Source organism: Oncorhynchus nerka, linkage group LG28 (genome assembly GCF_034236695.1).
Source record: "Oncorhynchus nerka isolate Pitt River linkage group LG28, Oner_Uvic_2.0, whole genome shotgun sequence".
Lineage (NCBI taxonomy): Eukaryota > Metazoa > Chordata > Actinopteri > Salmoniformes > Salmonidae > Oncorhynchus > Oncorhynchus nerka.
In genome coordinates this window covers 59,047,367-59,074,306 of record NC_088423.1, presented here as the reverse complement: position 1 = coordinate 59,074,306, position 26,940 = coordinate 59,047,367, and the positions used below count along the sequence as shown (strand labels likewise).

At 43.6% G+C, this 26,940-nt stretch overlaps 1 protein-coding gene across 1 annotated transcript in view; it reads left to right on the top strand.

Annotated features, from left to right (window-relative positions):
- Nucleotides 1-26,940, top strand: part of LOC115113450 (SH3 and multiple ankyrin repeat domains protein 2-like) — a 168,359-nt gene that overhangs the window by 134,304 nt on the left and 7,115 nt on the right. Inside the window, exons 16-23 of the mRNA XM_065012945.1 lie at nt 1,968-2,103; nt 2,310-2,390; nt 2,509-2,523; nt 7,592-7,615; nt 10,056-10,094; nt 10,398-10,504; nt 10,607-10,730; nt 11,258-13,820. Of these exons, the coding sequence (XP_064869017.1) occupies nt 1,968-2,103; nt 2,310-2,390; nt 2,509-2,523; nt 7,592-7,615; nt 10,056-10,094; nt 10,398-10,504; nt 10,607-10,730; nt 11,258-13,820 (3,089 nt within the window). The remainder of the gene's footprint in view (nt 1-1,967; nt 2,104-2,309; nt 2,391-2,508; nt 2,524-7,591; nt 7,616-10,055; nt 10,095-10,397; nt 10,505-10,606; nt 10,731-11,257; nt 13,821-26,940) is intronic.

Sequence of the window (26,940 nt, the reverse complement as noted above, 5' to 3'; positions counted from 1 at the left end):
GTACATCTGTTGAGGGATAAATCAATGTTAGAGTTTACATAGCTGGCCATAAATGGTGTTGCATTTCACCTTATGGGTTGGTTATGTTCTAACCCATTGTTTTCTACTACAGATAATAATACGATTAGGTTATATCTTTACATAAAGAAACAGAGTCTGTTAAATGTTCAGTCATTCCAATAATAAGACCCCTTGATATTCAAGGAAATATGGAAATATAGATTAGCCTAATTGTTTTACCTGAGCATAACCCCACAACGGAGGACTTATTAGCCTATTCTGTTGTTCATGATTTTGTTGTCATTAAGCACTGATTGGACTCATTTCTTCGAGTTGAAAAATAAATGCTGCTCTCGGAATGGCATGCTACCGAGTACTACCGAAAGTGCTATTGTATTTGCATGTGAAAAATGTATGTCATATGCTGCATTTGCTACAGGCCTATATATTGTTTACATTTTTGTTGGTGTCACTATAATATCGCAATAATTTGCAGGTGTTACGTCTATCAAAGGTGTGCGAGTTAGAGCATGTGTCCATTCCCACTGGGCAAAAACTGGTTGAATCAGCATTATTTACATGTCACTCCAAACAAACAATTCAACGTGATGATATTGAATCAACATGGGAAACTGATTGAATTTGCAAAAAGGCAAGAACGTAAGGGGATTTAGTCCTTTTTTCACCCGACTTTTAACCTAAATCCAATGGCATGGTGAATTATTTGGTTGATTTGACATTGAATTCACGTTAGTTGACAACTTAACCAAATATAAATGAAAACTAGAAGTTGAACTGACGTCAGTGGATTAGGCCTATAAAAAAAAAAATATTCAGCATTAGTTAGATTGAGCAATAAAATCCCCATTCGTGGTCTTCTTAAATTTAACTGGTTTTCGACAGAATATAGCACAATACCACGGGGAGGTTGGAAGGGACGAACTCCCTCAAACTTGTTATAGGCAGGGATCCGCACTATGCAGCTGTTGCAAGAGGCGGCAGGTAGCCTTGTGGTTAGAGCGTTGGGCCAGTAACCGAAAGGTTGCTGGTTGAATCCCTGAGCTAACAAGGTAAAAACAAGCACGGTAGCGCACACCAAGCCAACACCTGCTAGCCCACAATAATTCCTACACAGGCTAGCCCACACCAACTCAACACCTGCTAGCCCACAACAATTCCTACACAGGCTAGCCCACACCAATCCCATGTAAGTCCAACATGGGCTAGCCTACACCAGTCCAACACAGGCTAGCGCACATAAACCCAACACAGGCCAGCACAACACGGAATAGCCTACACCAACCCACCACAGGCTAGCCCACACCAAGCCCAATGTGGGTTAGCCCGCACCAAGCTCACACCAGCCTGACACAGGTTAGCCTAGAATAGCCAAACACAGGCTATCCCTTATCAGCCTTACACAAGCCAGCCCACACCAAGCCCAGTTAGAGGCAGGTACTCATTCGAATGTTTGGGGGGCGTGGTTTGCACACAGTTCTTTTTGTGCAGCCGTTACTGTGAATGTCATTCCAGTTTTAGTATTGTGTGATCCCCATTTGTTAAAATGTTGAATAGTTCAACAGTTTCTTTTGTAAAAAATATATGTAAGGAACAACTTGATTGTCTTTCTGATACAATGTATCAAATTCCCTAAATATCTCTTTTTCTCACTCTCTCTCTCTCTCTGTCTGTTAGTATCACATGGGGTCTGTGCTCTGGCATTACAAGTGAACGTGGTGCCTGTGATTACTGTTGCCATGGTTTCACTCACACACATTCTGATCTGGAATGTCTGAATGGATTAGGTTTCCATGGTTACTGGACCAAATTCACACTGTCATATCTGTTTTGTGTTATACTGTTTAATGTGTGTGTTTGTGTGTGTGTGTGCATGTGTGTGTGTATGTGTTAGAGCACAGATATATAAATATGTGTATTGTAAGAGTGTGTGTTGTGTGTGTTGTTAGGTCAACCAGGAGAATGTGGTGAAGGTGGGCCACAGGCAGGTGGTCAACATGATCCGTCATGCAGGGAACAGCCTCATCATCAAAGTGGTAACGGTCAGCAGGAATATGGACCCTGAGGACACCGCACGCAAAAAAGGTACTACACCACTTTATGCTATGCTAGAAAAAGGTACGCACCACCTCAGTAGCAGCACAATGCTGCCCCAACAACCAATACTCATGCGAAAACGCTAAATGGATGTTGGGTGTTGAAATGTGCCAATAAAGGCCAAATTCCTAATGAATTTTTCTGTCTCTGCCTCTCACTCTCTCTATCTCTCTCCATCTCTCTCTTTCTCTTAGCCCCCCCACCGCCAAAGAGAGCCCCCACAACCGCCCTGTCTATGCGCTCCAAGTCTATGACCTCTGAACTGGAAGAACTAGGTAAGGAGCAAGCTGATAGGCTCTCACAAAGGAGTCACTGAGACGAGCCTCTTTAACCACGCCCTCTTTTCGATCTTTCCCTTCTGTCCCTATTGGTTTGTTATTTATCTGCCATTAGTGGAAGTCAGTAAAGGTAAGGAGTGGAGCTGAACATACAGTATGTAGCATACTGGTGTGGGAAGGGCATCTAATATTCAACATGCTGATTCATTGACATTTTATTCATCTTTTGAACCTGAAGCTAAGCTGTAGTATTGGTTCAAACCAAAACATCCTGTTAATTATGTTAACCATGTATTGTTTTAGATTGTCATATCTTTTGCTATTATTTATTACGGATTTCTCACAGTGATTTGCTGCGTCATTGCATGAGGAGCGGTCGTTTGTGAAAATACCTCCACAGATCATTTACTTTGCTTAACTACCATGGAAACGAGTATCTGGCTAGTTGTAAAGATGACATTAGAGTTGCATTAGCGTCTTCGAGTTAGAAAGACACGGTTGTGTGGTTGTGTGTGTGTGTGTGTGTGTGTGTGTGTGTGTGTGTGTGTGTGTGTGTGTGTGTGTGAGAGAGCGTATATCTGCGTGTGTGGGTGTGTGTCTGCGTTTGTGAGTGTGTGTATGCAGGTGTGTATGGGTGTATGTGTGGTGGGCTAAGATCTCATTTGAGGGCCCTTGTGTTGAATGGGAGCGCAGTGTGATGGTAATGTGTTCTGACAGAGGGAACAGTCAGCGCTTCTGAGACGGGTTGCTTTAGAACACTGGTGAGAGGAGGAGGAACTGGTGGGCAGCTAGGGACGCACGCTATGCTATAGCACCACCCTGCTAACTCAGCTAGGGGAAAGGGAAACATAGAAAGAAGAGGAGGAGGAGGAGAGAGGGAGAGAGAAGAGAGAGCTCAAATACAAGGAATTGGGAGAAAGTGAGAAACAGAGAGGGAAATGGGAGGGAACCAGGGAGAGAGAAAAGAGAGAGAGAGAGAGGAGACCGGGAGGAAAGACAGGGAGAGAGAGAGAGAGATAGAGAGAAACAGAGAGATGGTCAATGGGGATGAAACTTGTGGTGTTAATTTTGGCCGCTATTTTAAGATGTAGTTTTAGTCTTAGTCACATTTTAGTCATGTCATCCTTCGTTAGTTTTAATTAAATTCGGGACAATTTCGGTGTAGTTTTTTTTTGACACATCCATTTTAGTCACATAATACTTTTTTTCTATTAAAGCTGCAATATGTAACTTTTTGGGTTACCGGACCAAATTCATATAGAAATGTGAGTTATAGATCTGTCATTCGCTTTGAAAGCAAGTCTAAGAAGCAGTAGATATGTAATAAGTTGGCTATTTCTATGCTTCCTGTTCCTAGGTTTAGTTTTTGCGTCTTTTACTTTCGGTTTTGCGCACCAGCTTCAAACAGCTGAAAAATTTTTTTGTTATGAAAAATATATTTTGCTGAATTTTAGATGGTACTGTTAGCAGTTGATGTTATTATTCAATAACACAAACCCCAAAGCAAGTCAGGGGGAGAGGAATAGATTTATTTGAAAAGGACAAATCATAGATGTTCTGCTAGGAGGTAGATGATAGATGTTCATTCTCCCTGTCCTCAGCTTTTCTCCACAGAAAAAAGAAACAGGATGTAATTTATAACCCCCCACCCTAGCCTGGGGTTGACTTCCATCATGTGCACTTTCAGATCGTCTCGTCCAACTAGATCTACTATCCACTTGTATACCTTAGCTGCCAACATTGATATTGTGGCAGATTGCCATTCATAATTAACCATATAGACCAGGGGTGAGCAAACCTTTTGCTCAAGGGCCACATTTTGAAATTCAACTGAGGGGGGGACCAATTGTTTGTTAAAATCAATTTGCGGCGGTCTAAGACACTGCATCAAAGTGCTTGAGGTGTCACTACAGACCCGGGTTTGATCCCAGGCTGTGTCACAGCTGGCCGTGACTGGGAGACCCATGAGGCGGTTCACAATTGGCCCAGTGTCGGTTTTGGCAGGCTGAGATTTCCTTGTCCCATCGCGCTCTAGCGACTCCTGTGGCTGGCCTGGCACATGGATACTGACACAGTTGCCAGGTGTACGGTGTTTCCTCCGACACATTGGTGCAGTTGCCTTCCAGGTTAAGCGAGCAGTGTATCAAGAAGCAGTGCGGCTTGGCAGGGTCGTGTTTTCGGAGGACGCGTGGCTCTTGACCTTCACCTCTCCCGAGTCCGTACGGGAGTTGCAGCGATGGTACAAGGCTGTAACTACCAATTGGATACCACGGAATTGGGGAGAAAAAAAAGGGTAAAAAAAAATGTATGTGTGTATATATATATATATATATATTTTTTTTAATATATATATTATATCTCGTGGGCCGGATTGAAGCGCCCGGCAGGCAGTACTTTGCCCCCCCTTGATATAGACCATAAAGCCTTGGCTACAGGTTAAACCATTTACATCTCAGATGTATTCCCCAGGGGGTAAATAACAGCAGTTTCCTTGAAGGGGCTAGAATTTGAGCATTTACAAAAATACCAGAAGTATTACTGTACTCCTAATATTCAATATATAGCATTAGTTTTTCCCTTAGGAAAAAAGCAACCATGACTCGCATTTGGGAAACGTGGCGTAAGAGCTGCAGCACAAGATGAATGAATAACAGTGCACATGGGAAAATAGAGCTTTTGATGTGATCAAAGCAAAAATAGCCTACATGAAAGTAAGAGAGAGAGTAAACATTGTTTCTAGTTGAGGGTAGTTACAAGTCAAGTGTCCTGGCTTCTCATCAGTTCATAAGATTGACTGGGAGAGCCAGGCAGATCAGCTCAATCGGACCTGCCAACTGAAAGATGTCAATTCTGTCAATGAGAGGATTGGATGAAATATTATGGATGCATTCATGCTTAGGATTGGACAAAACAGATAACAATTTACTTCATGTCAAATTAAATGTCCATTACTCTCGTGTGGAATTCTGGTTTCGTCACATTTTCATCGGCTAAAATGAAAAGTAACTTGTTGTAGTTTTTTTCCAGGGCCTCTTGTCTCGTTATTGTCATAGTTTTTGTCTGGAAAAATAGGTAGTTGACAAGTGTTTTTCATCATAGTTATTGTTGACGAAATTAGCACTGTGTGCAAGGTAGGAAACAGGAGAAACACTTAATACATCAATAACACTACTGAACGACCACAGTGGGAGGAAAGGAAGAGAGATGATTGAGATAGAGGGAGCAGATAAATGAAGGGAGAGGGGAAAGGCTGGGAATAGAGAGAAGAGGAGATGTGAAGAGAAAGAGGGAGATTTTTCTGAACTGAAAGTGTCAGGCCAGTTTCACTTTTACAGTACTTCCCTGATCTCAGTTGACACATGCATGAATTCTACTACTAATTTTGCTATTCATTGCTATTTTAATACCGTCTTTTCTTTGCTGTATCGGATAGAAAATGTCATAAAGTTCTATCTTTATGGCTGCTCATTACAAATTCGGTATTTTGCTTTTCATGCTTATACATTTACAAAAAGTATGTGGACTCCTGCTCGTCAAACATCTCATTCCAAAATCATGGGCATTAATATGGAGTTGGTCCCCCCTTTGCTGCTATTAACGGCCTCCATTCTTCTGGGAAGGCTTTCCTCTAGATGTTGGAACATTGCTGCGGAGACTTTCTTCCATTCAGCCACAAGAGCATTAATGAGGTCGGTCACTGATGTTGGTCGATTAGGCATGGCTCGCAGTCGGCGTTCCAATTCATCCCCAAGGTGGCTCTGTGCAGGCCAGTCAAATTCTTTCACACCGATCTCAACAAACCATTTCTCTTTGGACCTCGCTTTGTGCACAGGGGCATTGTCATGCTGAAACAGGAAAGGGTCTTCCCTAAACTGTTGCCACAAAGTTGGAAGCACAGAATCGTCTAGAATGTCATTGTATGCAGTAGCGTTAAGATTCCCCTATACTGGAACTAAGGGGCCTAACCCGAACCATGAAACAGCCCCAGACCATTATTCCTCCTCCACCAAACTTTACAGTTTGCACTATGCATTCGGGTAGATAGCGTTCTCCTGGTATCCAACAAACCCAGTTTCATCCATCGGACTGCCAGATGGTGAAGTGTGATTCAACACTCCAGAAAACGCGTTCCACTGTTCCAGAGTCCAATGGCGGCGGGTTTTACACCACTCCAACTGACGCTTGGCATTGCGCATGATGACCTTAGGCTTGTGTGTGGCTGCTTGGCCATGGAAACCCATTTCATGAAGCGCCCGACGAACAGTTATTGTGCTGACGTTGCTTCCAGAGGCAGTTTGAAACTCGGTAGTGAGTGTTGCAAGCGAGGTGTTGGGTGGTCCTTTGCATGGGGTGATGTAGGTTTCAGTCTTCCAGATAGATGACACAGACACAGGAAACTTGGTATAAAACTCTAGTAACAAAATGCAATTGCAGACAGAGATTCACATACAGAATACCTCAGTAGTCTATAGTAAAGATCTGTGTGGTGAAACAGGAGACATCCCTCCTTATACTAGTTGGTGTGGACAATCTACCGTCAATCATACCTTAACATTGTTGCATTGGATTAGATACAAAGTATCTAAGATGAGAAAAACATGTCTAGACTGTGGTTTCTCACTCTACTTTCTCGGCCTTGAGGCTGCGTGACTCAGCAGGTGCAGGCAGTTCTCAGCCTGAGAACTAAAGCACTACATCTCCATTCCCCAGTACTTTTCCATCATTGCGCATTGCAAGTATACAAAGGTCATCACATATATACAGTAATCATGGCATTGGTGTAGCCCCACACCCGACCCCCAGGGTAACCCCCAACAGAGGACAGTCAATTTTTACACGCTACGTGCTTCAGCAATCAGTGGTCCCGTTCTGTGAGCTTGTATGGCCTACCACTTAGTGGCTGAGCCGTTGTTGCTCCTAGATGTTTCCACGTCACAATAACAGCACTTACAGTTGACTGGGGCAGCTCTAGCAAGGCAGAAAATTGACGAACTGACTTGTTGGAAAGATGGCATTCTACTGCAAATGTTTATGTGCTCGATTTTATACACCTGTCAGCAACGGGTTTGGCTGAAATAGCCGAATCCACTAATTTGAAGATGTGTCCACATACTTTTGGCCTTGTTGTGTACTTTTCATCAGACCCGGGTCAAATACACATATCAAATACAGAACACTCTTTCTCTATCCCTCCCAAGCCACACTAAGGAAAAAGAAAGGTGGTAAGTTACGTAGGCATGTTTCACACAAAGTACAGTATGTTGGATGGATGACTTGAGCACTAACCCACAAATCACTGACTTGTATGGCTTGGTTTTATTGACTGTATTAACTATCTTTTTTTATTATATTTACAAAGTGGTTTGTTTCATTTACAAATGTGTTTTCCTCCTGAGAAAGATACCTACTCAGTATGTCATTGTCTGGTAATATTTGCATGATAAAGTCAGTACAACAAGCAGGGTTGGGGGCAGTTCCATTCAAATTCCGGTCAATAGACCCAGTCGGTATTAAATAGAAAGTAGCGATCCTGTCCGACTGTGGGGAAAACAACCTGTGGATAACTAGGTTACCCCATTCAAACCAATTTAGTTGTTGTCTGCTTGTTTTAGTTCATTCCAAAACTACATTTAAGAAAAGTACGACATGTCTGAAGATTATTTTTCAACATTGCCTGCTCTCTAGCGTTCTCACTACTTACACCATGCCCCCAAACGTCCGTGTGCACCTTCGTGCGCAAATTGATTTTGTCCCCCCACACCAAACGCGATCACGACACGCAGGTTGAAATATCAAAACCAACTCTGAACCAATTATATTAATTTGGGGACAGGTCTAAAAGCATTAAACATGTATGGCAATTTAGCTCGCTAGCTTGCAGTTGCTAGCTAATTTGTCCTATTTAGCTAGCTTGCTGTTGCTTGCTAATTTGTCCTGGGATATAAACGTTGAGTTGTTATTTTACCTGAAATGAACAAGTTCCTCTACTCCGAAAATTTATCTGCACATAAAACAGTCAACCGAGTCGTTTCTAGTCATCTCTCCTCCTTCCAGGCTTTTTCTTCTTTGGACTTTATATCACGGTTCGCATCTAACTTTCATAATAAGGTATATTACCACAAGCGACCGACCGACCTCAGTTCATCTTTCAATCACCCACGTGCGTATAACCAATGAGGAGATGGCATGTGGGTATATATGCTTCCATAAACCAATGAGGAGACGGGAGAGCCAAGACTTGCATCGCGTTCAAGCATCACAAATAGAACTGACTTCTATTTTAGCGCACGCGAGCAATGTGGGTGCAATGATTGAATAACATGGATGTGTAAATGTATTTTGCAACACGACACGAGCGGTGTGGTCAGCACGCGACACGAGCGGTGTGGTCAGCATGTTAGAAAAACTTCCATCATGCACCTTTTCATGACGATGCTGCTAGCTACCAACCGGATCATTAAGCTAGCCAAGATCAACAACACAAACAAACGGACTATACAGCTACAAGTAGTGGGTGGAATTACAAACAGACTGTACTAAACAAGTTAAATGTCTTACCTGTGATTCAATGTTTTTCACACATAGCCTACTTGGACACCGCGTCTCCACATTTCCCGCTCTCCCACACCGAATAGCCTGAAGCCACAGGGCTCTTCTCGTAGGCTTTATTTCCCTATGTGGGAGCATTGCGAACCGTAGGTCGGCATTTTTAACCTGGCTACATGTACTGTACATTGAACAACACAGCAGCTTTTCAGCATGTTCTGTTATTTCTGTATAACAAAACATCCACATTGAAGTTGCCTCTTTTACAATGGGGGTCAATGGGAAGGAATTTTGTTTTTCCCCAATTTGTGGCCGTGGTCGAGGGTAATTCCTTATTATTACGTGAATACCGACTGACTATTCAAAAAGTAAACGAAATTCCAATTCGGAATATCAGTGCACTTCCGGAATTGACTGGAAATTAAATGGAATTGACCCCAACCCTGACAACAAGTACTGTAACTTACAGTAAGTAGTAAGTTGATTTGTCATTGAATGTAATTGTTTGCACCAATGAGAATGCATGATTTTATTCCAGTCTAATCTCTGTGCATACTGAATGGACATCAGACTCAATAATGTGACACCATGGTATTGAATTTCAAACATTGCTTATGTCAGACGCATCGTCACATAGGTGAAATGTTGAACTTTGGTTTATTCAGGTAACTCATGAACTATTAAATGGATAGTTCACCCCAAAATCAAAGTTTGTCAGATGTTTTCACATCTCAAAACTAGTCTGTAAAAACTGGAGTTCATGCCATCTGTTTTGTTGATCCTGCAACATGAATTATAATAAATCTGTAGGCTTCAATCCTATATGATTAGAAAAGTTGGCAACAGATTGGCAATAATGTTATATAGCAGGATCTACACAGCATAACAGATTGCATGGGATAAGGATGAAATTGGAGTGGTTTTGAATGAAGTGGCATCAGTAACTGAATCTATACACATCATGCCTCAGAAAATGGCCAGATAGAAGAAGTCACCCATAGTTTCAGAATATATGTGTATGTCTGTATGATTCTGTGTGTGTGTGCGTGTGTTAGAGGTTGTTAGTAATCTAAGTCCAGGTTAAGGCTGATTCCACTCTCTTCCCTCTGTGTGTAGATGGTCAGAAGAAGAGGATATGTTTTCAAGTCACTCTAAGTACAGTAACATCCCAAATGCATGGAGGCTTTCCAAAAACAAATACAACTAAATATTACATAATATAAGTTTAAAGGCTTGCACGGCTTCAAAGGCTGGCCTCTTACCAAAATTACATGTTTTTTATTTTATTTTATTGTGTTCATTCTTTCTCTGTTTCAGCCTCAATTTAGTTTGGAAACTGAGGAAGGGGTCATGAAAATGACTGGCTTGCAACCGCATTTGGCCCGTGACATTTTTAGGATTAAAGAAGTCCCGCCCTATTTACCCTGTCACTCATAGGGGGTGGGGTTTGTTTTGCAGATAAAGTGGACGAGGTGTCACCTTCCCAGAATGCCGTGGACACGAAGGTGGCCACCATTAAGCCACGCCCCTCCAGCCGCAGTTTGATCACGCCTACTGACATGAATGTGAGTTACTCCACACAGTATAATATATGCCATTTAGCAGACGTTTCTATCTAAAGCATGGTATTGATTAATACTCTAAATCTACCCAACTCTGGTTTACAGTCCATGTACGACCGCCAGGGGGGTGTGGCAGTGGTACCATCCACCATGCCAGGCAGTCCTAGAAGGGGGGCATTCCTGGGCATACTTGCCAAGGGTGGCACCATGAGGAGACAGAAGTCCATAGGTGTGTGTCTAATGTATGGCCCCACTTTACCATGATTACCGTTTCCAGAGAGTAACTGGCTTCATTAAGTGTGATGTGAACAAATTAGAGTGATCCACTTGCCAAATTGTGCTCTGAGGCGACAGTATATTACCCATACGCTGAAACCACAGTCTATGATGAAGCAATAGTATTTCATAGAAACTAATTCTATCCATGTTCCATCCAATTCATCACGCCACTCAGAGCCAATAATAGCCCAAAGGCAGGTCTGTGTGTTATGACTGCGCTAGCTTCAGTAGCTAGTAACTTCAGTATATGCAGTAGCTTGAGCATACTTTGTAATATTTGGAACATAGAAGGCAATCCTCACACCTGACCCATAGACAACTTTCTAAAACTGATTACAGAATTTAAAAAGTTAAGTGAACTCTCCCAAAAATGTATCTCGATAAGAAAGATGAAATGGAATAGAATCACACATGTACAATTGACAGATCTCTCTTTCTCGCCATCTCTCATTCTCTCACTTTATTTCTCCCTCTCAGGTATAACAGAAGAGGAGAAGACGCTCCTCACCCCTCCCCCACTCAAGTTCACCCGCAGCCTCTCCATGCCCGACACGTCCGAGGACATTCCCCCTCCCCCGGCCATCTCCCCCCCGTCTCCCCCCTCCTCCTTCAACTCTCCATCCGTCTCCCCCACGCCACGGGGCTTAGGCACCAACCGACCGGGCCTCACGCTCAACTCCGCTGGAAAATGTTCCAACACCACTATCCTTGGCAACCGCACAGTAGATGTAGGGACGTTAAGGCGAGGTTATCACCGCCAGAGCTCAGAACAGTACGATAGTAGAAGCAGAGGACGGGCACCCGTGCCCGAGAACCCATACTCGGAGGTGGGCAACAAGGCGCTGTACGTGCCTGCCAAGCCGGCGAGGAGGAAGGGCATGCTGGTCAAGCAGCCCAATGTGGAGGACAGCCCAGAGAAGACCTGTTGTGCCCTGCCCTCAGACGCCATTTCCATGCCGACCACACCAACTGAGAGGACCTTCTCATCCATTCCCATCCCCACCATCATCGTCAAGGAGCCGTCCACCAGTAGCAGTGGAAAGAGCAGCCAGGGCAGCAGTATTGAGATCGAGCCCACCACGCCCGAACACCCACCCTTAACGCCCGGGGCAGGGGGCAGGGGACTGAGGCCTGAAGACCCCATTGTCAACAACCCCTTCGCGGCTGCCATCGCAGGGGCAGTGAGGGACCGGGAGAAGAGGCTGGAGGCGCGGAGGAACTCGCCCGGCTTCCTCTCCACCGACATGGGGGATGAGGACTTGGGAGACCAGGCCCCATGCCTACTCCAGTCCAAGTCTATCGATGAGGGGATGTTCAGTAATGATGAGCACCTGCAGAGGATAATGGCTCCCCCGCCGGCCTCCACCCTGCTGCGGTCACAAGAAGGGGGTGACCGTGGGGGTAACGTGACAGACTTCAACACCCCTGAGCCCACCCAGGTGGTGAGGGAGCCCCTGACCGCGCGTACTGGCCAGTACCCCAACCTGGACAGCCCCGTCAGTCTCCCGGCCACTCCACCCAAGACCTACAGCTCCAACGGAGGAAGGGACTACCTGCACCCCGTCACAGGTAAGGCCCTGGACCCTAACTCGCCCCTCGCCCTGGCGCTGGTGGCCCGGGAAAGAGCCATGAAGGAGCAGACACAAACAACCATGGCGACGCAAGCCCCACCCCCTTCTCAACCTCAACCGCTCCCCAAGAGCGATGCCCCCCAGTCCCTCCCTCCCAACCCCCACAAACCTAGCCTCAATCAGCCCCTCTTCATCGATACCAAACTCCGCTCCAACACCGAGGCAAGCTTCGCTACCTCCACGACAACTCTGGGGCGAGGCAGAGTGGTAGGCCTGAGGAGACAGATGACGGAGCAGAAGTACGAGTCGGATGGAGCGAGGGAGGAGAGGCAGCAGGCGGAGCAGGATGGGAAGAGCATACAGATCGACGTTGTGAACACGTCACAACCGCAGAAAGCTGCCGGGCTGCTGATGGTGCACACCAAAAACAGCCCAGAGGAGGAAGACAGGGGGCAGGAGAATACACCAGCCCAGGACAACAGCATCCCCAGTGAACTGAGAGACCCCAACCAGCCAAAACCCCCCACCAACAGCCACAGTTCCATGCCCCTACCCCCTGTGCCACGGGGGAAGAGCATCACGGCTGGGGGGTCGGTGGACGAGCCAATCAAGCTGCCCTTCCGCATGCCCCCTCCCCCACTGGCCTCAGTGGACATCGAGGAGGTGGAGGAGTTTGTCTTCTCCGAGCCCTTGCCGCCACCGTTGGAGTTCGCCAACAGCATCGACATCCCTGAGGACCAGGCAACGGCCATCGCTGAGTTGCTCAAGCAACGAGACCAAGAGAGACGCAACGGTATGGGGGACAGGGGGCCAAATCCACCCCCATACTACACCCACGCCCCGTCCCCTGTCGGCCAGTTCCGACGGGGAAGCGGGATGTCCAATTGCGTGCCCCCACCCTCCTATCCCCCTCCGCCCCCCAACGGTGGCTTTGAGCAAGGTGTCACTGACTCAGGCATCGAGGAGGTAGACAGTCGCAGCAGTGGAGACCCCTGTATGGAGACTACCAGCACAATTTCCACAGTTTCCAGCATCTCTATACTGTCGTCGGAGGGCGGGTACAACAGTGCCCTGGAGAACACTTCTATGGTCTATACTGATGGCCAGGCTTACCTCGATGACCGACCCCCCGTTCCCCCCAAGCCCAAAAACAAGCCCATCATCAACAAGAACACTGCACTTTACCACGACGTCCTCATGGAAGAATCCCTGGACTCCTTCGGGGCGCCCCCTCCTGTCCCTCCTCCTCCACCCGGGTCCATGTCCCCCCCGAATCTTCCCAGGACTCCCACCCATCGGTCGTCCAAGCTGTGGGGCGAGCCCCCGGAGCTAAGGAGCCCACCCACGTCCGACCCCAAGGCCACGGTTATCAACGAGTTGAGCTCCATCTTATCACAGATGTACCGGCCCAAACCGGGGGACTCCTTCGACTCACCCACCACAGGGGCCAGGGGCAGCTTTGGAACTAGGTAACACATAAATCTACCTTTGACCTTTAACACTTACGCTGACACATCTCCCCTTTGACCTTTAAACAAACATCCTACCCTCCATCTCCAAAGAGCCAAGCTGCGGGCATTAAGAATATTAGATGGTCATAATCTTCTCTTTTTATATAATCATTTGCTGATCAATTATTCCCTCTAAAACAGCTAGAGAATGAGCTGATGTGTTGCTAAGAACAACCAATAGTCATTTGGGAACATAAGCCTAGCTAGCTACTGTCATCTCTTTAAAGTGCTACTCTAGCCCAAGGATTTCCAAAATCGGTCTTCGATGTCTTCGATTGTTACTACTCAGCTGATTGAAATAACCAACTCATCATCAAGCTTAGATTATTTGAATCAGGTGTGTAGTGCTGCGGGGGAATGGACAGGACCAAGTTTGCTCTAGCCCATCCTCTCGTTAGTAATTCTACTTTCTGGTATATTTCCTCAGTTAGCCATAATGATGCAGTTAGGGGATACCCAAGACACCTGCTACTGGGTCCTTCCACCAATAGAGTGCCTTTTGGGTACTGTAATTTGGTCAAAAATAAATAACTTTTTTATACAATTTGTATTTCTAATTTTAACATTCTGTCATAAGGAGTACATGTTCAACTTCATAAAAAAGGTGTTCCCATCTCAATAAAACAATTTTACTAGAGTAAGTGCCAGTTCAAGTAACATGGTTGACTGTATCTGGGTTAAATATTTAATCTTAAATCAGATATAAATTCTATGTGAGAATGCTATTAATTGACTACAGCTCAGCATTCAACACCATGGTGCCCTCAAAGCTCATCACTAAGCTAAGGACCCTGGGACTAAACACCTCCCTCTGCAACTGCATCCTGGACTTCCTGATGGGCCACCCCAGGTGGTAAAGGTAGGTAACAGCACATCCGCCACGCTGATCCTCAACACTGGGGCCCCTCAGGGGTGCGTGCTCAGTCCCCTCCTGTACTCCCTGTTCGCTCATGACTGCATGGCCAGGTACGACTCCAACACCATCATGAAATTTGCCGATGACACAACAGTGGTAGGCCTGATCACCGACAACAATGAGACATCCTATAGGGAGGTGGTCAGAGACCTGACCGTGTGGTGCCAGGACAACAACCTCTCCCTCAACGTAAACAAGACGAAGGAGATGATTGTGGACTACAGGAAAAGGAGGACCGAGCACGCCCCCATTCTCATCGGCAGGGCTGTCGAGCAGGTTGAGAGCTTCAAGTTCCTTGGTGTCCACATCACCAACAAACTATCATGGTCCAAGTACACCAAGACAACTGCTTGGCAAACGACCCCAAGGCACTACAGAGGGTAGTGCGTACGGCCCAGTACATCACTGGGGCCAAGCTTCCTGTCATCCAGGACCTGTTTACCATGCGGTGTCAGAGGAAAGCCCTAAAAGTTGTCATTATTATTTTTCACTTTAGTTTATTTAGTAAATATTTTAAATATTTTTAGTAATTTTTAAATAAAACTCTTTCTTGAACTGCATTGTTGGTTGCGTCGAGCCATCCCGGATCCGGGATCGTGACTACAGCCTCAAGCCCATTACCATAATGCAATGTTAACTATTTATGAAAATCGCAAATGAAATGAAATCAATATGCTAGCTCTCAAGCTTAGCCTTTTGTTAACAACACTGTAATCTCAGATTTTCAAAAATATGCTTCTCAACCATAGCAAAACAAGCATTTGTGTAACAGTATTGATAGCTATTGCAGGCTAGCGTAGCATTTAGCGTTAGCATTCAGCAGGCAACATTTTCACAAAAAACAGAAAAGCATTCAAATAAAATAATTTACCTTTGAAGAACTTCGGATGTTTTCAATGAAGAGACTCAGTTAGATAGCAAATGTTCAGTTTTTCCTGAAAGATTATTTGTGCAGGAGAAATCGCTCCGTTTTCTGCGTCATGTTTGGCTACCAAAACAAAAAGAAAATTCAGTCATCATAACGCCAAACTTTTTTCCAAATTAACTCCATAATATCGACTGAAACATGGTAAACGTTGTTTAGAATCAATCCTCAAGGTGTTTTTCACATATCTCTTCATGATATATCGTTCGTGGAAGTCTCCTCACTCCTCTCAATCACTGGATGACTGCGTGCAGCTTGTAGATTACGCAGCAATTTCAACAAAGGACACCGGGCGGACACCTGGTAAATGTAGTCTCTTATGGCCAGTCTTCCAATGATATGCCTACAAATACGTCACAATGCTGCAGACACATTGGAGAAACAATAGAAAGGGCAGGCTCATTCCTGGCGCATTCACAGCCATATAAGGAGACAATGGAAAACAGAGCCTCAAAAATTCTGCTCATTTCCTGTTTGAAGTTTCATCTTGGTTTCGCCTGTAGCATCAGTTCTGGGCCACTCACAGATAATATCTTTGCAGTTTTGGAAAAGCTGTCAATTATATGCATAGTCGAGCATCTTTTCGTGACAAAATATTGCGCTTAAAACGGGCACGTTTTTTTATCCAATAATGAAATAGCGCCCCCATAGCTTCAAGAGGTTAAGAGTTTTTAAGTAAGCATTTCACGATAAGGTGTTGTACCTGTTGTATTCAGCACATGTGACATATACAATTGTATTTTATTTTATACTAAGCCTTCTGCCACCATTACATCAACTACGGCATCAACCTTATTGGCAATGGCCAGAGCTCCTGATAGCACAGCATGTTTATGCTTCCTCCTCAATAAGACCATTGAAAACTCAGTAGTTCTGCCCATTTGACAACTTGGCTAGTGCCCCTTTATGGAGGTCCAACATAACATACACACCTACAGCACACCTATATTATATAGATAATGTCAGAGACTTAGCTAGCATTGTGGCTATAGTTAGCCATAGCTATCATTGTAGTTAGCACATAGCTAGTGTGACATTGTAGCTAACGTTGAATGCTCAATTCAGAGGACTTAGCTAGTATTGCAGCTGAAACCATCTATAACAGTGCACAACAAAAATAATTTTGCAAGCATTGGGCTAAAGCTAACCATATCAGTAGATATAGTAGATAAGGTAGTTCCATGAAAAGAGTGCCTTTTGAGTCCCTTTTGATATTTTAAGTAGAACGTTTGAACCAATATTGAATTTTGAAATCCTGTTATATTAAATAAAGTGCCCTTTAATATAAACCACACGGAGAATTCAATACATCTGATTTATAATATAAATCAGCATTGTCCACCGTCATGTTTTTCCGACTTCTAGGAAGATTTTAACCCACTTAACCCAAACATTTTTTGTTTTGTGGTAGAAAACTGAATGCTAGAAATGTGTTCACAATTTAATTTCTTGCATTCAATTGCCCCTTCCTGTTGCACATATCAAGCTCCCCTTCCCCCTGTCACAAAGGGATTTCCAGTCAAATCAAATATCCTTTGTCTTGATAATGTTGAGGGAGAGGTTGTTATCATGGCACCACACTGCCAGGTCTCTGACCCCCTCCCAATAAGCTGTCTCATCGTTGTTGGTGATCAGGCCTATTTCATCAACTATCAGGCCTATTTCATCAACACTGTTGTGTTGTCAGCAAACGTAATGATGGTGTTGGAGTCGTGCTTGGCCATGCAGTCATGGCTGAACAGGCAGTACAGGGGATGGATGGAGCACGCACCCCTGAGGAGCCCCCGTGTTGAGGATCAGCATGGCAGATGTGTTGTTGCCTACCTTTACCACCTGGGGGCGGCCTGTCAGGCAGGAAAGGGCAGTATGGAGTACAATAGAGATTGCATCATCTGTGGATCTTTGGGGTAGTATGCAAATTGGAGTGGGTCTAGGGTTTCTGGGATAACGAAGTTGATGTGAGCCATGGTCAGCCTTTCAAAGCACTTCATGGCTACAGATGTGAGTGCAGGTTACCTTGGTGTTCTTGGGCACAGTGACTATGCTGGTCTGCAGACTCGGTCAAGGACAGGTTGAAAATGTCAGTGAAGACACTTGCCAGTTGGTCAGTGCATGCTCGGAGTACACATCTTGCTAATCCTTCTGGCCCTGCGACCTTGTGAATGTTAAACTGTGTAAAGGTCTTACTTAGAATGGCTAAGGAGAGCGTGATCACACAGTCGTCCGGAACAGCCGGTGCTCTCATGTATGCTTCAGTGTTGCTTGCCTCGAAGCGCGCATAGAAATAATTTAGCTCATCTGGTAGGCTCGCGTTACTGGGCAGCTCGCGGCTGTGCTTCCCTTTGTAGTCTGTAATAGTTTCTGTAATAGAATCCCAGAACATATTCCAGTCTGTGCTAGCAAAACAGTCCTGTAGCTTAGCATCTGCATCATCTGACCACTTCCGCATTGAGCGAGTCACTGGTACTTCCGGCTTTAGTTTTTGTTTGTAAGCAGGAATCAGGAGGATAGAGATATGGTCAGATTTGCCAAATGGAGGTCGAGGGAGAGCTTTGTATGCGTCTCTGTGTGTTGAGTAAAGGTGGTCTAGAGTTTTTTCCCTCTGGTTGCATATGTAACATGCTTGTTCAAATTACGGATTTAAGTTTCCCTGCGTTAAAGTCCCAGGCCACTAGGAGCGCAGCCTATGTATGGATGAGCATTTTCTTGTCCACGTGACTTAAGAGGTCCAGACAACTTTTTGCTAAAGAATACAGTGATGAGTAATAAAACTGTCTCCTGTGATAAAATGAAGGGCACTATATGAAAAACGGCATCCAGAGGTTTAAGAGTAGAGGCAGCTGCACTTTGATAAATAGTATCCACATAATCAAGAACATTTGAAGGTTGACTGCACAATCGCCCAGAGAGAGACAAGATATTTTTCTGTTACCTCTGAGAATGTCATTAAAATACATTTCAATTCAAGAAGCTGTATTTATATATTGGCGTGTGTTAGGTTTTCATTTTGACAGATAATACAAGAGGGTTCCATGTAGCTTTGAGGTCTTTCTGGGAACTGTTGGGTCTAATAGATTAATGAGTCCTCAGTGTTTGACTATGGAATGTGTTAGAGCCAGAAGGGAGACAGTGGCCTATATAGCTACCTGGTTGGGGGGAGGGGACGATCCACCAGCCTAGTGAGTTACTTCTCCAGTGTTTGTATTTTTTGTTTTTTTAGATCAGCTTTAATATTGCAGATATACTGTGGCTTTTACCAATGTAATTGTCTGCATAATTTCCACTCGTCCATATTTTTTTTTTGTGTATATACAGTACCAGTCAAACGTTTGGACACACCTACTCATTCAAGGGTTTTTCTTTATTTGTACTATTTTCTACATTGTAGAATAATAGTGAAAACATAAACTATGAAATAACTAGTATGGAATCATGAAGTAACCAAAAAAGTGTTAAACGAATCAAAATATATTTTATATTTTACATTCTTCAAAGTTGCTTTGATGACAGCTTTGCACACTCTTGGCATTCTCTCAACTAGCTTCATAAGGTAGTTACCTGGAATGCATTTCAATTGACAGGTGTGCCTTGTTAAAAGTTCATTTGTGGAATTTCTTTCCTTCTTAATGCGTTTGAGCCAATCAGTTGTGTTGTGACACAAGGTGTGGTTTTCAGAAGATAGCCCTATTTGGTAAAAGACCAAGTCCATATTATGGCAAGAACATCTCAAATAAGCAAAGAGAAATGACAGTCCATCATTACTTTAAGACATGAAGGTCAGTCAAGAATATTGCTTGGGCCAAGAAACACGAGCAATGGACATTAGACCGGTGGAAATCTTTCCTTTCGTCTGATGATTCCAAATTTGAGATTTTTGGTTCCAACTGCCGTGTCTTTGTGAGACGCAGAGTAGGTGAACGGATGATCTCCACATGTGTATTTCCCACCATAAATCACAGACAAACTGAATTGGTCCACTCACACTGACAGCGTCGTGAAGAAGGCGCAGCAGCGCCTCTTCAACCTCAGGAGGCTGAAGAAATTCGGCTTGTCACCAAAAGCACTCACAAACTTCTACAGATGCACAATCGAGAGCATCCTGGCGGGCTGTATCACCGCCTGGTACGGCAACTGCTCCGCCCTCAACCGTAAGGCTCTCCAGAGGGTAGTGAGGTCTGCACAACGCATCACCGGGGGCAAACTACCTGCCCTCCAGGACACCTACACCACCCGATGTTACAGGAAGGCCATAAAGATCATCAAGGACATCAACCACCCGAACCACTGCCTGTTCACCCCGCTATCATCCAGAAGGCGAGGTCAGTACAGGTGCATCAAAGCTGGGACCGAGAGACTGAAAAACAGCTTCTATCTCAAGGCCATCAGACTGTTAAACAGCCACCACTAACATTGAGTGGCTGCTGCCAACACACTGTCATTGACACTGACCCAACTCCAGCCACTTTAATAATGGGAATTGATGGGAAATGATGTAAATATATCACTAGCCACTTTAAACAATGCTACCTTATATAATGTTACGGCATACGCCATCGCATAAGGTTTGCCCTTAGTGGGACTATCGTTTGTTTTTCAACAGGACAATGATCCAAAACACACCTCCAGGCTGTGTAAGGGCTATTTGACCAAGCAAAGTGATGGGGTGCTGCATCAGATGACTTGGCCTCCACAATTACCCGACCTCAACCCAATTGAGATGGTTTGGGATAAGTTGGACCACGGAGTGAAGGAAAAGCAGCCAACAAGTTCTCAATATGTGGGAACTCCTTCAAGATTGTTGGAAAAGCATTCCTCATGAAGCTGGTTGAGAGAATACCAAGAGTGTGCAAGGCAAAGGGTGGCTACTTTGAAAAATCTAAAATGTAAAATATATTTTGATTTGTTTAACACTTTCTTGGTAACTACATGATTCCATATGTGTTATTTCATAGTTTTACTATTATTATTTAATGTTTTTATTTTTTATTTCACATTTATTTAACCAGGTAGGCCAGTTGAGAACAAGTTCTCATTTACAACTGCGACCTGGCCAAGATAAAGCAAAGCAGTGCAACAAAAACAACACAGAGTTACACATAAACAGATGGACAGTCAATAACACAATATAAAAAATATATGTACAGTGTGTGCAAATGTAGAAGAGTAGGGAAGTATGTTTCTAAATAGGCCATGGAGGCAAAATAATTGCAATGTAGCATTAACACTGGCGTGATAGATGTGCAGATGATGATGTGCAAGTAGAGATACTGGGGTGCAATGGAGCAAGAGGATAAGTAACAAAATGGGGATGAGGTAGTTGGGTGTGCTATTTACAGATTGGCTGTGTACAGGTACAGTGATCGGTAAGCTGATGCTTAAAGTTAGAGAGGGAGATAAAATACTCAAGCTTCAGTGATTTTTGCAATTCGTTCCAGTCACTGGCAGCAGAGAACTGGAAGGAAAGGCGGCCGAAGGAAGTGTTGGCTTTGGGGGTAACCAGTGAAATATAAAATCAAATCAAATTTTATTGGTCTGCTGGAGCGCGTGCTACGGGTGGGTGTTGTTATGGTGACCAGTGAGCTGAGATAAGGTAGGACTTTACCAAGCATAGACTTATAGATGACATGGAGCCAGTGGGTTTGGCGACGAATATGTAGTGAGAGGCAGACAACGAGAGCATACAGGTCGCAGTGGTGGGTAGTATATGGGGCTTTGGTGACAAAACAGATAGCACTGTGATAGACTACATCCAGTTTGCTGAGTAGAGTGTTGTAGGCTATTTTGTAAATGACATCGCCGAAGTCAAGGATCGGTAGGGTAGTCAGTTTTACGAGGGTATGTTTGGCAGCATGAGTGAAGGAGGCTTTGTTGTGAAATAGGAAGCCAATTCTAGATTTAATGTTGGATTGGAGATGCTTAATGTGAGCCTGGAATGAGAGTTTACAGTCTAACCAGACACATAGGTATTTGTAGTTGTCCACATATTCTAAGTCAGAACCGTCCCGAGTAGTGATGCTAGTCGAGCAGGAGGGTGTGGCAGCAATCAGTTGAAGAGCATGCACTTAGTTTTACTTGCATTTAAAAGCAGTTGGAGGCCTCGGAAGGAGTGTTTTATGGCAATGTAGAAAATAGTAAAAATAAAGAAAATCCTTGAATGTATATATATATACTGTAGCCTGTAGCTCAGGCCCTGAAGCAAGGATATGCATATTGTTGGTACCATTTGAAAGGAAACACTTTGACGTTTGTTGAAATGTTAAAGCAATGTAGGATAATATAACACATTAGATCTGGTAAAAGATAATACCAAGAATAAAAAAAAAAAAATTAAATTGTACCATCTTTCAAATGCATGAGAAAGGCCATAATGTATTATGCCAGCCCAGGTGCAATTTAGATGTTGGCCACTAGATGGCAGCAGTGTATGTGCAACCTTTTAGAATGATCCATTGCATTTCTGTCCAAAATGTTGTATCAAGACTGCCCAAATGTGCCTAATTTGTTTATTAATAACTTTTCATTTTCAAAACTGTACACTCTCCTCAAACAATAGCATGGTATTATTTCACTGTAATAGCTACTGTATATTGGGCAGTACAGTTGGATTTACAAGAATTTAAGCTTTCTGCCAATATCAGATATGTCCATGTCCTGGGAAATTGTCTTGTTACTTACAACCTCATGCTAATCACATTAGCCTACATTAGCTCAACCGTCCCGCAGGGGACCCACCATTAAATTAAACTGGTATACTTTTTTATTTGTCACAAATTTCTTTAACCAATTTTGGTCTTTATTGCAAGGTCGACAAACAAGTTCCTTACCTTCTCCCCCTTCCACTTGCCTCCTCCATTTTTGCGGTAATGCTGCAATCAGTTGGTTGTAATTATGGATAGAGCAGACATTTCCATATATTTTTGCTAACTGCATGTGTGACATAACTCCACCAGTCCTATTTATGATATAATTTAGATTATACAGTTGTCTTTTAATTTATATTTTTTTTTATCAATTAGTATATTTGAGTTTAACCATTGTATTTGTTTTAATATTTGTTCTGTCGTTTCTGGTGGATTAAAGTGAAATTCCAACCAGCTTTCTATGGCTTGTTTTTAAAATAGCAGTATTTTGGAGATGATTTATTTTTCAAATAATGGAAAGTGAGAGGTTGTAATCTGAATAAAGGGAAAAGGGCCATTCTTACTAATCTGCTAGAGAACCAGTTTGGATTTAAGTATAGCTTTTGTATAACTGAAGCCTTTAGTGAAAGGTCAAATGCTCTAATATTTTATAATTTCTGCCCTCCGAGTTCATATTCATTATATAAATATGCCTGTTTAATTTTGTCTGGCATGCTGTTCCTAATAAAGTGTAATATATTTTTCTCATATAATTAAAAAAAAACAAGTAATTAGGTGGCCACAAGTAAATAGATAAACTGGGATATGACTAAAGAGATAATCAGGGTGATTTTTCCACAGTCAGGTATTGTCCTTTCCATGGTAGCAATATTTTATCTATTTTTGCTAACTTTTTATTAAAATGTATTTTAGTGAGATTATCTATTTATTTCAGGATATAAATACTTCTCCAGTGTTTGCAGATCTGTTTGTTAACTAGGCCTATCCCTCCAATGGACTGACCAGAGCTTCCTTCCACTATATTGCTTACAGCTGGTTCGCCACATATCTGCAAACAGAAGAGATAAAGGCTAAGGAAAGGTTGGAGGTGAGGGAAGAGTCAGGTATATGGGACTGGCGTATTCTATCCATTTCAAGCTAATTTGAATAAGTTGGACCAATGATATTGACCGAGTTTTCCATAAAACTTGTTTTATGGAAAACAGATTCATTACATAGTGTAGGTTAAAGGGAAAGATGGCACTGTACTGTATAGTACAGCCTGAGGGAAGGAGATAGATCATATAGAACACTTGAAGTGAGGAAGCGTGTGAGGGATTAGGTAGCAGAAGGGGCAAGGTGCCCTGTAGCTGAGCACATGGAGCAGATGGATATGAAAGAGAGGGTGGCCTATATTATCAGTCCCTCTCTGTCTCAGTCTCTGGCCTTCCATCTCTCTTTATGTCTCTGTAGCTTTCTCTCTCTGTCTGTTTCTTTTTGTCTCAGTTTCTCTCCCCCTCTCCTCTCTCTGATTTAGACAGGTTCATAAGAAACAGTCTCTCTCCGTCTTAAGCACTCAGCACAGCAGAATCAGCCCAGATGAACGCCACTACATGAAGGATTTGCTCTTTCTCCTTTTTAGCATTCTTACATTTTCCCCTTCACTTTATCCCCGTCTTTTAGGTTCACAGATTAGTGCGCCAACGAACGAATGGGGTTGCCTAGCAACGAGTTGATGAGAGCAGCCTTGAGGCCCGCTGGAGTGATGTCAGTCCGATTATAGTGTGGGGGGTGGGTGGGGCTAACCCTCAGTAGAGTTCAGTGTCATCACAGTGTGCACATCCACATCATGTGCAACATCCTTTGCTAGGCCACGGTTACATAACATTTCAGAGTGGGTGATTGTGTGTGTGATTGCATGCAGGCATGCGTGCATGTGTGAGGGTGTGTGGTGAGATGGAGAAAGAGTCTCATGACTGTTTTTGTGTGTGCATTCGTGTGTACAGTACAGTATATCTACAATGGTTCAATTCACTGCACTAAGTTGAAGCATCCAGTACTAACTCTGTAGAAAATGGCTCAGATGATATTGTGTATGATCTCTAATGACACAGTCAAAGACGACCCATTTATATACAGTAAAACCATTCAGCTTCTGGGCTGTTATATCTACTATGGAAGGTTGGAGCGATAGCTTGGTCATTAAACTCGATAAGCAAGTCAGAAGGTATCATTTCTGCTTCCATTGCTGGACAATGTTTGGTGTGTATGTGTGCAATGTGTGGTCCAGGGTATGTTTTGCTCTGTCACAGTTGGGTATTGATACCCTCATCCCTCTCCCACCTCATCAGCCTGATGGTATTGATTGCGATCACAGGTCTAACATTGTTCCGTTAGAAATGGATCAGTGTGTCAGATAACGAAGCATCAACTTTTATTATGCAAAGCTGCTCAAGTGCATTCACAGTATATGTGAAATAGACCGGACTATGACTATTAGAGGAAATTACGAGATTTGACCTCTGATCTGTGAAGTGAATTTTTAGTGTCCCATCTTCACAAGAAGGTTATCACATTGGAGTGAGTTGTCAGTTTAGAAGGACATATGTTCATTCCCTGCATTTTGTCACATTTTCTGTCTCACTTTGTGTGTGTGTGTGTGTGTGTGTGTGTATGCATGATAGTGTTTGTGTCTCTCCATGTGTTTTGTTGTCTCATCTTTTCATGTGTCCTCTGTTTCACTCCATTCTCCTTACTCCATCACGATGACTTCATGTGGAAAAGCTGGTGCTGAAAAAACAAGCTGTAAGTTTTACCCGTGGTGCAAAGTGCTACAGGTCCAGAGGGGGGGACTGGTGCTTTCACTTTGCCAAATAACGCCCTTGCCCATTTCACTTCCCCTCCCTAACTTCCCTCAGGGTTATCCATATAGTACGAGGGAAAGAGGGGACAACCAACCTGGTCATCAAGGGCTGCTGTGTCTTCTGGTTTTGTCCAGACTTAGGAGTGTAATTACAGTATATTAAATTACTTCTACACATATATTAGTCAACGAATTAGCAGGCATTGCAGCCCTTCAGAGCCCGATCAGTATGGAACCACAGAAGGAAGTTTAGAGGGGGAATTGAATGAGGGTGTTAATCTGAATTGAATGGGGCATAGTTGTGTGTGTTTTTGGGGAAGGTGATGGGTTTGCCCTTTGTGTCCCTGCTCTCACTTCATCCGCCTCTTCATCCATCTCCCCATCACATCACTCAATCTGGTGCTGCACAAATCTCTGTGGTCTGTAGGGGACCGATACGTACACTACACACGACTACACTGTTCCAAAAAAATATTATATTGACATTAGATTGCAAACCAGATCTAGGTTCTCTCTTCTGTCCCTCTTGTGCTGTCAAGCCCACTGCATGTTTGTGTTAGGTATATTTTTTTGTGAGTCGAGTGATACTGTGATGCTCATGCCAGATGGTCAAGTGGTATTCTTCTGGAATGGACTGCTGTACATGAGAGTAATAATCACTTCATAATGATTATTCCCAGCTGAGCTGACCTCAAATACTGTATAGTCCTCATCCTCGATATGTTGCATTGTTGTTCTATGTACAGTTCAACTACCAAAAGGCATGTTTGTATGAACGCATGCACATAGATGTACTCTCTAAACGCTCACACACACACACACACATTCCCGAGATAGAGAGTGAATCACATTAGGACATGCTCTGTGGACTTAGTGCTGCAAGCTTCCCTCTGGCCTCCGTGCAGTCTTGAGTTTTTTTTCTACATGCTCTGTTGTGTGTGTGTTCCTGGTTATCTGCGTTCTTCTCTTAAACAGAGTTATTGTTACTGTTTTGTTAGACTTCAGTGCAGCTTTTGACATTATCGATCATAGTCTGCTGCTGCGGAAACGTATGCCTTTTACACCCCCTGCTATAGGTCAGATGCCACAAAGAGGGACTTAGGAAAATAACAATTGGCTCAGAACAGTGCAGCACGGCTGACCCTTAAATGTGTGCAGAGAGCTATCATTAATAATATGCATGTCAATCTCTCATGGCTCAAAGTGGAGGAGAGATTGACTTAATCACTACTTGTTTTTGTAAGAAGTGTTGACAAGCTGAATGCACCGAGCTGTCGGATTAAACTACTAGCACACAGCTTGGACACCCTTGCATACCCCACAAGACATGCCACCAAGTCCAGAACAGACTATGGGAGGCACACAGTACTACATGGAGCCATGACTACAATGGAACTCTATTCCACATCAGGTAACTGATGCAAGCAGTAGAATCAGATTTAATTAACAGATAAAAATACACCTTATGGAACAGTGAGTACTGTGATGATTCACACACACAGGTACAGACACACGCACACAAACGCTAGCACATGCACTACACACACACACACAGTACATTGTAATATTGTTGCATGGTGGTATTATAGATTTTATATTGTAGATATGTGGTGGTGTAATAATATTTAATGATGTACTGTTTTATTCTTTGTATTAACAATCTCAAAAAAGTATACTTTAAGAATTTTATTCCTCCATTTTTTACTGTGTTTAGCTCACATAATATAATAAATGTGGCCAAAACTAATGTAGGC